A 13,306-nucleotide genomic window follows, 5' to 3' on the forward strand; every position below is an offset into this window, starting at 1 on the left:
GGATTCGTTGAACCACTTCACCTGGCCCTTGAGCTTCGTTGTCACCATTGCCTCTCGCTCTCTCTTCTCTAGATATTTGTTCTTCTATTTGCCTGGGGATGCTTGGACTTGGCCGGGACGGAGGAAGCTATATATAGCAGTGAGGAATGGGCAGGTGGAGAAGGCGCGTTAGGGAGTCAGCTCCTGCTCATGCTGATTCCTCCAGAACGTGGAGCACGAATGCACTTTGATTTGATCAGATTTGGTCCGATAATTAATTAACTGAGACATAGAATTTGTGAGAGGTTTATTCGCAATATAATGAACTTAGATATGGGATATCAACTCTTCTAACATTTACAAATGCATCACCGCGGCAGAGGTAGTAATAATATCTTAATCAGTTGTCAAGTTATATCAATGCCTTTGAATATTTTGCAGGTACGTACGAGAAGCGAAATTTCAATCTTTGGAATTTTTCGGTGCTATATTTTTTTTTAAATGAACTGAATATTCATCTTGCTAAGCACAAGCATATGCATGCATGATTAGCTGAAAACATATATCATCTAGTAGCAGTATTAATAATGAATAAACTCAAGCAATTAAATAAGGCATGATTATGGATCGCGTGGCCACTATAGTACTGTATGATTAGTTTATTTTGTCACCGACGGATCATCTCAAGACTAATTTATTGGATCATTTTGGATCCGCCACGCATGCGTGTGGCAGGGTGGAAAAGTTCTACTCCACCGTCTCGCCAAACATGTCGGAGCCTTCCTTCCCCCCAGCATCCGTGCCAATTTCCATAATTTTTTCAACACTGCTAGGTTCCTATACAAGGCAATTTTTTGTGATATTTTTCCACAGGAGTATATCTCATCCTGTGGCTGGCTTTTCAGATGTACAATCCATTATAAATGTACCTTCATGTAGTTTGTAGTCTGTACACGTGATCAGGCCGGTACACTTGACGGTGCACGCATCAGGCATTGATCAAGTTAAGTTAGCTCAGGATCACGCGAGTGTATACGTCATAACAACGATGGCTACCCGCCATCAAACACCATCATGTCAAAGCAAGAACAACAATCCGATTGCAATTTCTATGTTGCGAACATGATGATTCAGACTCCAAAGTGTAAATGAAATGAACCAGTGTATCGAATCCCTCCACCGCTCCATGTCACCGCGCTGATGTTTCGCCGATCAGCTCTGCTTCAAGCGCACCAACAGAGTCGCCGTCAGCAAACGCCGAGCTGCCTGTCCTCATGGAGCTGGACCTCATGGAGCGCGACAACATCTCCAGCTGCAAGCTCTCGCTGATTCCCTCCACCACCTCCCCCATTGTTGGCCGGTCCCGCGCCACACGCTCCGTGCACCGGAGGGCTACCTCTACCACCTTCCACACGGAGTTGATGTCGCAGTCTTCTCTTATCGTCGGATCGGTCACGGTGTCGATGTCGCCTACATGGAGCCTGTGTCGCGCCCAAAGCGCGACGTTGGTTCTCTCCGTGTCGCTGGTATTGATAATCACCGGCTGACCTGTGATGAGCACCAGGAGAACGATGCCAAAGCTGTACACGTCACTCTTCTCGCTCAGATGAGAGGTCGCGAGGTACCTGTTCAGGGTCAACATTTACATCACGCTCAGAACTCGGTTGATTCTAGTGCAAATGTGGAAGCTAGGATCAGAACATGCGTACTCTGGGTCCAGGTATCCCATGGTACCAGCAGGTTGGGTGGTCGTGTGTGTCATCGTTTCACTGCTGAATGCCCTTGTCAGTCCAAAATCTGATAACTTCGCGTCGAGATTTGCGGTAAGAAGGATGTTCCTGGTTTTCACATCTCTGTGGATCAATGGCGGGCTGCACGATTTGTGTAGGTACTCCAGTCCTATATGCAGTGCATGGATAATTTAAGTCGGAATGCATACATAATGGCTATATGACCTCCAAGATTTAAAGTATCAAAGAGAACTGTTTGGATACGCATATGGACAACAGCCCACATTGGCAAATTCAGAACTTGCTGCGTACCGTTTGCAGAGTCCAATGCAATCTTAAGACGCTGCAGCCAGTTAAGGGGTACTTGACCTGTGACCAAAATAAATAAATAAATAAGGGGTTCCAGTTACACAGTTAGAGGGTTGATCTAGTGACCTGATAAAGTAATATCACTCCGTTCCATAATATAGGTCGCTTTAGCAAACTAAAATTTCAAGTATCCCTGGCCATATATACGTGATGTTGCCCGGTCTGAGTTTTCGATTTAACTAGTTGGTGCAACCAACCAAGTTCAGCGGATGTAATAGTAAAAATTCTTGCATTTCCTATTTTGGCTAACAAACATTTTGGTATATAATTTGTATGGTGGCCAAAGAGTCCTGTATGTAAACGGGGTCCATTTTTTCCAGGTTTGGTCGCGTGAGAAAACATAAGTATATGCCTTTTAAGAGTTTGGAATGTTCGCAGAAGCATAAGACTCAACCATTAGTGTTTTTTTTCCGAAGAGTTTCTACACACTACACAATTAGCTCTCTATTTTGGTCATGAGTATCCCGGAGCCTTTATAAATCTGTTGAATACCAAATGCAATGATATCAAAGCAGCTGAAATTTAGTTGAATATAACATGCCCATAATTATATAAAACTTAATTTGACAATTCATTTAAAAACTGAATTTATAATCACGCACCATGATGTACGTGGGGCAAAGTTTACCAACCTATGAGACGGTCCTGTAGGTTTCCCCCATCCATGCACTCGTAGACAAGGCTTAGATGTTTCTTGTCCTTGCAATAGCCAATCAAGGAGACCAAGTTTCTGTGATGAATCCTGGCCAGGTGCTGAGCCTGCAATGTGAATATGATAATTCATAAGCCTGGAATACTTTTTAGTACACAGCTACTAATTTGATGAACAGAAAAATAATTTACATGTACCTCAGCCAAAAACTCGGTATTCCCTTGTAAAGATTCTTCTGACCTCATCTTCACAGCAACAGAAACTCCATTCTCCAAACGGCCAGCATAGACGAAGCCAAACCCGCCCTCTCCAATTTTAGTGTTGAAGTTATTAGTGATGCGCTTGAGTTCCTTGTAACTAAATCTCCGGTTCTCCAACGGATTAGCTGAATAAGATACATCTGGAGGCAGCATAAGCATGAACCATATTACAGCAGACATGCAAGATGAATGCCTAGCAAGCACGCTAATTCCTTTAGCAATGTATCTGTTTATGAAGTATTGTCAACTACGGTACCTGGTCTGCTTTTTATTCTGCGCCAAATGACATGCACAAATACAGCCACAAGTAGTAGAACTACTACAGCTGCAGCAATTACTGGAATAACAATCTGTAGCAGTTTTGCCTTGTTCTTCTTTTTGTTCTGAGTTGGATTGCAGATATTATTTCCACAAAGACTTGGGTTATTGTCAAGCCTGAAAAACAGAATGCTAATAGGTGAAAAATTGCAGCGTACTTGAAAGTGGAAGTAAATTAGGGACACAATCAATCTCTTGAATACTGTTGGGAGCTAAACTACTAGATCTCTTTCATCAAAATAGTGCATCCATTTTGTTTGACAACGGCAGAAAAACAGGCATGTTGAACTTATTGCAAGTACTATTCAAATAGTTTGATGAACACGGAATGACTCAGTTCAGTAACTTACAGAGATGCTATACAAAAATATATGGGAGACATGTGCAGACCTTAATGTGAAGGACCCTTGCTGAGATTTTTCTAACAGGCTCCAAGGAATCGATCCACTTAGGTTATTGCTCGACAAGTCCCTATGAGAGACAAAGAAACTAAAGATTGGAAGGGATATGTACTACGAAGTTTACAAAAAGGAAGTCCGATTGGCAGGAATACAGCAACACATACAGAAATTTAAGTGATGACAATCGACCCAGAAAATCAGGTATTGATCCAGACAGACTGTTGTGAGATAGATCCCTGGAAATGTAGTGGCATGATACATAAGAAAAGTCAAGTATAGAATATATGACATGTTTTAAGATTTAAACTTTTGGAGTAAGATATGATACTTGAAAGTCAAGATTTAGAAGTACTGAACTCGAGATTTAGATACTATGTTCAAAATGGTCAGATCAATACAGTTTAATAGTAAAAATCGAACGAAAAGATGATAGTTTTACAAGCATGTAGCTTCTAGGTATCAGAAGGTGATTTTTTACTGAAATTTATTGGAAGGCACGGAGCATTGAGGGGTCAATGGCCATACATGTGCAAATCTACAAGCATTCCTAATTCAAGGACTAGCTAGACACACATACGCGTTCTCCTGATGAAACCTGAAAATGCACCACAGGCTAACAAAAGTTAGCCCTGTATAGTTCATTTTTTTCGCTTTCTTTCACTTTTTTTCTTCTGTTTTTACCTTGTAGCCTTGCTACGCGTTGTTTTCTACCCGCTTTCTTTGCGGTTTTCTTCTAATATACAAAGACACACACTTTGGCGTGTCTTCGAGAAAAATATCTGAGGTAGTCTGAATTGTAATAATCTATTGAAGACGTACAAGTGTTGGAGCAGTGTTAGCTGACCAAAAGAAGCATCAATTTCACCAACCAATCCATTGTATGACAAGTTTCTGCAAGGAAAAACAATCACCATACATTAGAACTTAGGAGTGTAACTCCTTGTCTCCAGTTTCTGCTTTAAAAGAAAAATGAGAGCATAAATATATAGAGATTTTGTACGTTCAGAACTCACAAGCCTGTTATTCTTGGAGGACTGCTGGAAGTATAACTACAGTTCAAGCCATCCCATGCAAAAGATATAGGGGCACATGGATCACCCACCCAATTTCTTTTCACAGAGAACTTCGTTTGGATGGTCATCATAGCATTTGCTGAAGATACCAAGTGTAAGTGGAGAAAATGCCAGTTTAGTCAGAGTTACCAAGATGAACAAACAGTCATGCATACTGAAACGAAATGCAGCAGGACCAATGGTCATGTATTGTGGTAAACATGACCATTATCCTTAAGTGACATATTTAAGCTGTATGGATTAATAACTTCTAGCGGACATGGTTTTTCTGCTCCCAAGCTCATATGCTCCGCTCCAATAAAAAAATCGAAAAATGTAGCAAATAAGATCAAATAAATCTGAAATTCATGTACAATGAACATGAACATGTTTTCTAATAGCATGCCAAAACTACGAGAAAGGATGCATGTAGTGGTCTGTGTAAAAAATACAAATCTGAGTGTTGTAAACAACAAATCTAAATGCTCTAAACAGCACCAAATTTTGTTAATTTTTGCATAGACCACCATAAATGCCATTTCTCACCACAATGTTGCTTGCAGTTAGAACACTTTCTCCTGTTTGTTGTCAACAAAATTCAGATTTGTTTGATTTTGCTTGCTATTTTTTGCATACAATTTATTGGAGCAGGAGCATAGAGCTCGGGTTCAAATGTGAATTTTGAACAAGAACAAAAGGAATGTCTAATTGTACAACTCTGATCATAACATCGCTACCAAATACCAACTCCAAGCTTTATGCCACTAGCAAATATGTACAAATGTTTTTACCGCGTTCTCTAAACAGCAGATATAGGAATTAGCATACATTGATATGAGCCTGGTCAGCATTATCATCAAAACCCTGCCCAGCTATATTTGTCACACATACAGTGACCATTAATGGCATCTATAAGTACCAGAATCATTAATGCTATTAAAAAAGTACAGAAGCCTGGATTTGCATGAGATAAAGTGAAGAAAGAATGAAAATTAACGCATTTCAATAGTGAAACTAGAAGTATAAATCAAGGATCAAATGCAAACTTTGGAAAATTATGCTACTCTAGTGTAATGTACTAAAATTGAATAACACATTAACTTTTTCCTATCCAGCCAAGTTGACTTAGTAGCATACATTAAAAGTTACTTCTGGAAGTTGTAGTGCATACCATCTAAAGAGTCAGTGGTAGATTCATTCACTGGCCGCACCATGTATATCTCCATCGCACTGATCACAGGCTGAAGTGCTGAGTTTGATGTTGCCACGAGGGATACGCTATGATCATCTGAGCCCTGCACAATCCTTGAGAGAACGGTAGACAGCAAGAACTTTGGACTGAATGCAGAGGCTAATTGGTTATTATCCACAGAGACATCAAATTGCCTCAACTCTTGGATGACCTCCACCTCAGCAAAGTAAAGTACAAGAAAGAACGTGGGGTCAACACCAACACTCATTGATGAATCTGAACTCCAAGATATGTCCATCCTTGAGGCGTTCACGGGAGTGGATGCACTCCTCAGAACTGCAGATGGTGCATCATAAGTGTCATTCGGGGAGTTATGGATTGCCCCGTCGGATTTGTTGGGTACATCTGTCCAGCTGGGAACATCTTCATATCTTTGCCACACACGGTCAAAGGGGTCATCTGGGAACCTTGAATTGAATATAACATGTAGCACACTTAGTTTTATATAAAGAAAGAGCAAAGGAAACATTACATGATCAAACATTTCTTGGTCAGCTCACCTAATATGCTGATAGTTCGTTCCAAAGTGGTAACGGTTGGGCCCAAAACCAACTGTGTCGCGGAAATAGCTGAGCAAAACCAGGGACTGTGTCACATTAGCCTCCGGATAAAGATCTGATGAGAGTGACCTCAAGTCAAGCCCTGAGATGAAAGGAGTTCCCGATTCTATGTTCACCAAGCAAATTTGCACAAATTCGGCAGGGGACACAGCAATTATTTCAAACAAATATGCTGTACTCGAATTAACAATGGTCACTGTCGTCCAGTAGTTGACCCCAAAATAGAGATCAAAGGTAGGGAGGCTGTTTAGTTTGTCGTAGTCACCATAGCCAAATGCAGCCCTAACAAGGTACTTGCCACCCGGTGTTAGGGACCGCAACGTGTAGCAGTTGCGTTCCCCACTGGGAAAGTAACGGATGTTAAGATATCGGTCTGCAAGGTCGCCTTGCAAATTCCCTTTGTCAACAGGGTGGATCAGTCCTGCATCAGTGAAGCCCTCATCGCTTGAATATGTTATACCTGTATTGCCATCTGTGTACGACGGGGTTGTGATATATCCACAGTCAATGCTTATGAAACCTGCCAGAAGGACAGGAACATCATATAAGAATGGTAATGAATTGCTGTGCAGTGGAGACAAAATAAGTTATTCTTTCCTTCACATACTTGAAGACATATAATCAACGACCAAATGTAATACGGAGTATAAGAACCTATTTTTTTGCAAAACATCCCTGCTGCTAGAACAAAGGGCAGCAACACTGTGCAGTGGAGTGGAGACAAACTAATAAAGGCAACACACTGACACTGGCACTGCACCCCTTAAAACTGACTCTGCCATTTGGAAAAGCTCAGTTGGTTTGCACAGGCTGTATTCATCCGCGCCTCAAACTGACTCCAGAGTCCAGATGCAGTCTGCACGTGGCGTGCAACAAGAATGAGTGTGACATTTTCTTTATACAGGAAATCAGTCGATGTTACGTTTGCCCCTTAAGGGCTCATTTGATTCAAAGGATTTGCATAGGAATTGTGTAGGATTTGGTTCCTAAGGGAAAATTTTCTATACATGTTGTTTGATTCATAGGAACATATCCTATAGGAAAAATTCATATAGAAATCTTGTAGTGTAATTCCTTTAGGAAAAAACCATTAGCTCATACCTCATGAAAAAATTCCTTTGCTACAATCAAACAAATTTCATCTTCCTATAGGATTCAAGTAGACATGCCATTCCAATCCTATGCATTTCCTATTCCTATCCTTTAAATCAAAGGAGCCCTAAATCCGAATGCCAAATCTCTGTTCAAAATATAAGAAGAACGTGGCATTTATATACAGTATCACTATTGCATCCACGGCAAGCCCAAAACTGGATTCCGCGCTGGATCGCAGTTTCTACAGGGAAACGGGAGTGAGGAGACAACACGGGACGTTACAGACGTACAGTGGGGAAGAAGTATGCGTGCCTCCTGGCGCGCGGTGCGCACAGGCGTGCGGGACGACGGCGAAATCTAGGGTTTCATCCCGTGTTGTCATGGCGCGGAGGCCGGCGTATATCCCGAGAATCTCGGCGGTGGCAACTATGGAGGTTCGAACGCCGACCCGCGTTTCCGGCGCGGAGAAGGGGACGGCGCGCCGTTGGGCGTCTCTTCACCAGCGCAGGGCAGCGAGCGGTGGGATGCGGCGGAGTGAATAACACCGGCGAGTTCGTCGCAGGGTGTGACGTGGAGATCGATGCTGAGGTGGATTTTGCTCGTGTTCTTGTAGGTCTAGAATTCAAAACGAGTGACCGTTGATTTTGTTCCATCCTTTCAAAATTTTACAACGCAGATACACATAGGCGCACATGTTCTAAAAAGATACCTTTTGTGGTACTCTTAAATAAATTGTTAGGCCCATGCATTTTGATGGATCCAAAAGCTCAGCTCGCCAAACCGAAAAGCCCGTGTGTTGACATGGGCTCCATGCTTTCTTGCTCGAGCAATAAGGGAATCCTAGGTTCTGCTTGCCGCAGCAGGCGATGGTGTTTCCATGGCATCCTTTCCTCCCTAAAGGCACGGCATAGGTTGCTCGTGTAGTCCCTTGTTTGGTACGAATTTTTGTGTTGGCTGATGCCTAGCACATGGGCCACCGGAGCGCAATGTACATCCTCGATGATGATTCCTATAAGACGCCTTCCACATGTCATTTAGTCATGGTCACGCTACTAACATGTCCAATATTGGTGTTGATATCCTTTGCATGCCTCCTTACAATTCGTGGCTAGGGGTTGGACACGGTAAGTTTTTGTTGTGCGGTCGTTGTGGGAGTGTGCTGTAAACTAGAAGGCGATGTGTGAGTGAGTGTGGCGGATTTGTTGCTTGGCAACTCGTATGCGCCATATAGTGCACCTTCAAGGTCTGTTTGGTCCTCCGGAGGAAAGCACCTTCTCTCTTAATGAGGACTTAACGGACGATATACCCCAAGTTTCTATGGAAGAAAATGGTCTACTAACCGCACCTTATACTGAGGAAGAGGTTCAGAAGGCAATTTTCCAAATGGAATGCAACAAAGCACCGGGTCCTGATGGTTTTCCAGCGGAGTTTTATCAAACTTTCTGGGATACGATTAAATCAGACCTTCTAGATTTGTTCAGTGACCTACATATTGGACAACTAGAACTATTTCGTCTAAATTTTGGTGAAGTAATCTTGTTACCGAAAGTTAACGAGGTAGAAAGGATTCAACAATATAGACCTATTTGCCTCTTAAATGTAAGTTTCAAGATTTTCACGAAAGTGGCCACCATTAGACTTAATACGGTTGCGGATCATGTTGTCCAGCCATCACAGACAACCTTTATGCAAGGAAGGAACATCCTTGATGGAGTGGCGGTCTTGCATGAGACGGTACACGAGATGCATTCTAAGAAATTACATGGGGTTATTCTAAAACTAGATTTTGAAAAGGCGTATGATAAAGTTAAGTGGTCTTTCCTACAACAGACACTCAGGATGAAAGATTTTTCTCCAGAGTGACGCGCTCTAATAAATGATTTTGTGTATGGAGGTAGTGTTGCAATCTGGGTTAATGATGACACCGGCCACTATTTCCAAACACGAAAAGGGTTACGCCAAGGGGATCCGTTATCACCGATGTTGTTTAACATTGTAGCGGATATGCTGGCTATACTCATAGAGCGGGCCAAGGCTGATGGCCAGATTGAAGGAGTGATTCCACATCTGGTTGATGGTGGTTTATCTATACTTCAATATGCCGACGATACAATTCTGTTTATGGATCATGATCTTGAAAAAGCTTAAAATCTGAAATTAATTTTGGCGGCTTTTGAGCAGTTGTCAGGATTGAAAATCAATTTCCATAAAAGCGAATTGTTCTGTTTCGGTGATGCCCAAAACGATACGGCTCTGTATACAGAGTTGTTTGGTTGCGGGCAAGGCCAATTTCCTATTCGTTATTTGGGTATTCCGATTCATTATCGGAGACTTACAATCGCGGAATGGAAATTAGTGGAAGAAAGATTACAAAAACGCCTTAGTAGTTGGAAAGGTAAATTGTTATCCCTGGGAGGAAGATTGGTACTCATTAATTCGATACTCACAAATATGGTACTATATATGTTATCATTCTTCATCCTACCGAAAGGAATTCTACATAAACTCGATTACTATCGATCCAGATTCTTTTGGCAAGGGGACAGCGAGAAAAAGAAATATCGACTGGTTAAGTGGAGTATAGTTTGTAGTCCCAAAGATCAAGGAGGGCTTGGAGTTCATGACCTGGAGGTCAAGAATTCAGCTCTTTTAGGTAAATGGCTGTTTAAGCTACTTACTGAGGATGGGACTTGGCAAACTATTCTTCGGAGAAAGTATATCGGTTTGAAGACATTATCCCAAGTGGTTTGCAAACCTGGGGATTCTCACTTCTGGGCTGGTCTTATGGCGACAAAAAATGTATTCTTTCGCCATGGTACTTTCTCAATTAGGAATGGAGCACATATACGGTTCTGGGAAGATGCTTGGCTAGACAATGCACCCTTAAGTGAACAGTATCCTGCTCTGTATAGGATTGCTCGTCGCCAAGGTGATACCATTGCTACTGTAATGGCTACCTCACCTCCGAATGTGACGTTCAGACGGGTTTTACTTGGACAAAGACTTGTGGCATGGAATACCCTAATTCAACGGCTCGGAGATATTCATTTATCACCTGAACCAGACGAATTTAGATGGAACCTTCATGTAGATGGTACCTTTTCCGTAAAATCTTTCTACAATGCGATCCTTCTTTCTGACTTACCAGTTGACAACAATAAGAAGATTTGGAAGATGAAGATACCATTAAAAATTAAAAATTTTGGATGGTATCTTCGTCGTGGGGTTATTCTCACCAAAGACAATCTTGTTAAGCGGAATTGGCATGGAAGTACACGGTGTGTTTTTTGTCATCAGGACGAAACAATCAAACACTTATTCTTCCGGTGCCAGTTCGTGAGATCTATATGGTCTGTCATCCAAGTAGCGTCTACCTTGTATCCTTGACTAGTGTCGCCAATGTCTTTGGCAATTGGCTTCATGGTATAGATTCAAGGTTTAAGTAGCTTCTTAGGGTGGGGGCGCTAGCAGTTATCTGGGCGCTTTGGCTATGTAGAAATGACAAGATCTTTAATGACAAAAATTGTTCTTTGTTGCAGGTCATCTACAGATGTACATGTATTCTCCGTTCATGGTTACCTCTACAGCGAGTGGAGAACCGACAGCTTTGTACGGAGGTCTGTATACGGTTGGAGGCTACGGCGAGGGATACGTTTTCCCTACATGGGTGGCAGCATAGTCTACGGATAGATGCCCCACCTACACTTTAGGCGTTATATGATTTCATCGTTCCGATATGTATCTCGCCTAGTTTTTATTTATCCTTTTGTACTTGAGACAATAAAACGGCTGTGTGCATCCTGGTTATGCAGAGGCTGGATGTAATTGCTTTTTAAAGTAATAAAACATCCTTTATCGAAAAAAAGTGCACCTTCAAGGGTGTTATAGTAGAACAAGATGTTCTTAAATTTCAGACATCCAAGACAAAGATCCTTAAGAGCAAGTACAATAAGTCATAGTCAGCTGGTTACGAGGATTAAAATAATATATTTATGTCTATTTTGGAGGAGAGAAGAGGAGAGAGACTGTAAGTGGGCTCTTATGCAAGATCTAGCTCTAACACGTATTGCTAAGCAAGTTGTGTGAATAAAATGTGGATCATCCGTTGAGAAAGTAGTACATTATTATAGCCAACTATTGTATTTGTTGGTTACATGTTGGCTATAGAGGATATGACATCTTGCGTATAGCCAACAACTAGCTATACTATTGGAATTTCTCTAACTAACCTAGGATGAATCATCATTTTTTGTTTTCCGTGTAAGGGGTGGGGGGGGGGGGGAGAAGGGGAACACCTCACATAATACCATGGTACCACTTTATAAAATTTCAATTGTAAGTGTCAATTTTTTTTAAAACAAATTTGTGGTTGTTGACAAGATATGTGTTGACATTCTCTAGACTTTTCACATTCAAATTTAAAATATACCAAGAGAAACAAAAAAAGACAAATGCTATGTGAATAGTGGCATTTTGTGTTTTTGTCTTTATGTGACACTATTCATGCTTGATTTCTCATTTTTGTTTCTCTTATGCTCTGTTTGGTTGCGCGGAATTGGGGCTCGGAATTGGAATTGAGGGCCAAAAAGGCCAATTCTGTTGTTTGGTTGCGCTCGGAATTGGGGGCGTGGAATTCGGGCTCAATTCCGAGCAGCCCACCCACGCGTGTAATTTTTCGGCCCACCAATTCCGAGGTCCGGACCTCTGAAATGGCTCTGAATTGAGCGAAGGGGTAGACACCCCCAACCTCAAGCACAACCTCGCTGCAGCCCTATCCGCGCCGCCGCCGCGCCGCCGCCGCGTCGCCACCGATCGGCCCCCGCGCCGGCCGCGCCGCCGCGCCGCCACCGATCGTCGGGCCACGACACACCCACCGCCACCACCCCGTCTTCCCCACCACCGACGCCGCAGCCCTCTCCGCGCCGTCGAGCCTCCGCCGACTGCCGGGCCCCGCGCCACCACCTCGTCTTCCCCACCACCGGCGCTGCAGCCCTCTCCGCGCCGCCGCCGACTGCCGGGCCCCGCGCCACCACCCCGTCTTCCCCACCACCGACGCCGCAGCCCTCTCGCGCCGCCGAGCCTCCGCCGACTGCCGGGCCCCGCGCCACCACCCCATCTTCCCCACCACCGGCGCTGCAGCCCTCTCCGCGCCGCCGCGCCACCGCCGACTGCCGGGCCCCGCGCCACCACCCCGTCTTCCCCACCACCGTCGCCAGCGACTCGACCTGCAGGAGGGCAGTGATTTGATTTTTTTTTGTTTGATTTATTTTTACCTAAATTTTGTTATTATGTGAAAAATAATAGCATTCTAATATATACATGTATATTTCATTCATATTATTACACACTTTATATTGTTCAAATTCAATTCCACACAATGTACATCCAAACGGGATTTAGAATTCCATTCGCAGCGTTGATTCTACAGATGAATACCGTGCACATCCAAACAACATTTCTGGTATTCCATTCGCAACGTTGATTTGGTATTCCATTGCCAATTCAATTCGGAGGCGAATTCTGTGCAACCAAACAGAGGGTTAGGATATTTTGAATTTGGTTATGAAAGTTACATGGCGTGTAGACACACATCTTGTGAACACCCAAAATTTGGTTTTGAATTTTTTTACATTTAAAA

The 13,306-nt window shown here is 42.9% G+C and overlaps 1 protein-coding gene across 1 annotated transcript; it reads right to left on the minus strand.

Annotated features, from left to right (window-relative positions):
• Positions 1 to 1,054: 1,054 nt before the first annotated feature.
• On the minus strand, positions 1,055 to 12,784 carry LOC127347401 (probable LRR receptor-like serine/threonine-protein kinase At1g05700). The gene is made up of 14 exons (XM_071829255.1): positions 12,539 to 12,784; positions 7,348 to 7,429; positions 6,514 to 7,093; positions 5,933 to 6,420; positions 4,723 to 4,861; positions 4,529 to 4,600; positions 3,874 to 3,945; positions 3,699 to 3,779; positions 3,247 to 3,425; positions 2,928 to 3,130; positions 2,711 to 2,837; positions 2,022 to 2,078; positions 1,689 to 1,878; positions 1,055 to 1,604 (listed from the first exon to the last, which is right to left on the minus strand). Exons 1-14 carry the CDS (start codon positions 12,782 to 12,784, stop codon positions 1,169 to 1,171), a joined length of 2,952 nt encoding a protein of 983 aa, XP_071685356.1. The 3' UTR covers positions 1,055 to 1,168.
• Positions 12,785 to 13,306: the final 522 nt, after the last annotated feature.

This window comes from Lolium perenne, chromosome 4 (assembly GCF_019359855.2).
Source record: "Lolium perenne isolate Kyuss_39 chromosome 4, Kyuss_2.0, whole genome shotgun sequence".
Lineage (NCBI taxonomy): Eukaryota > Viridiplantae > Streptophyta > Magnoliopsida > Poales > Poaceae > Lolium > Lolium perenne.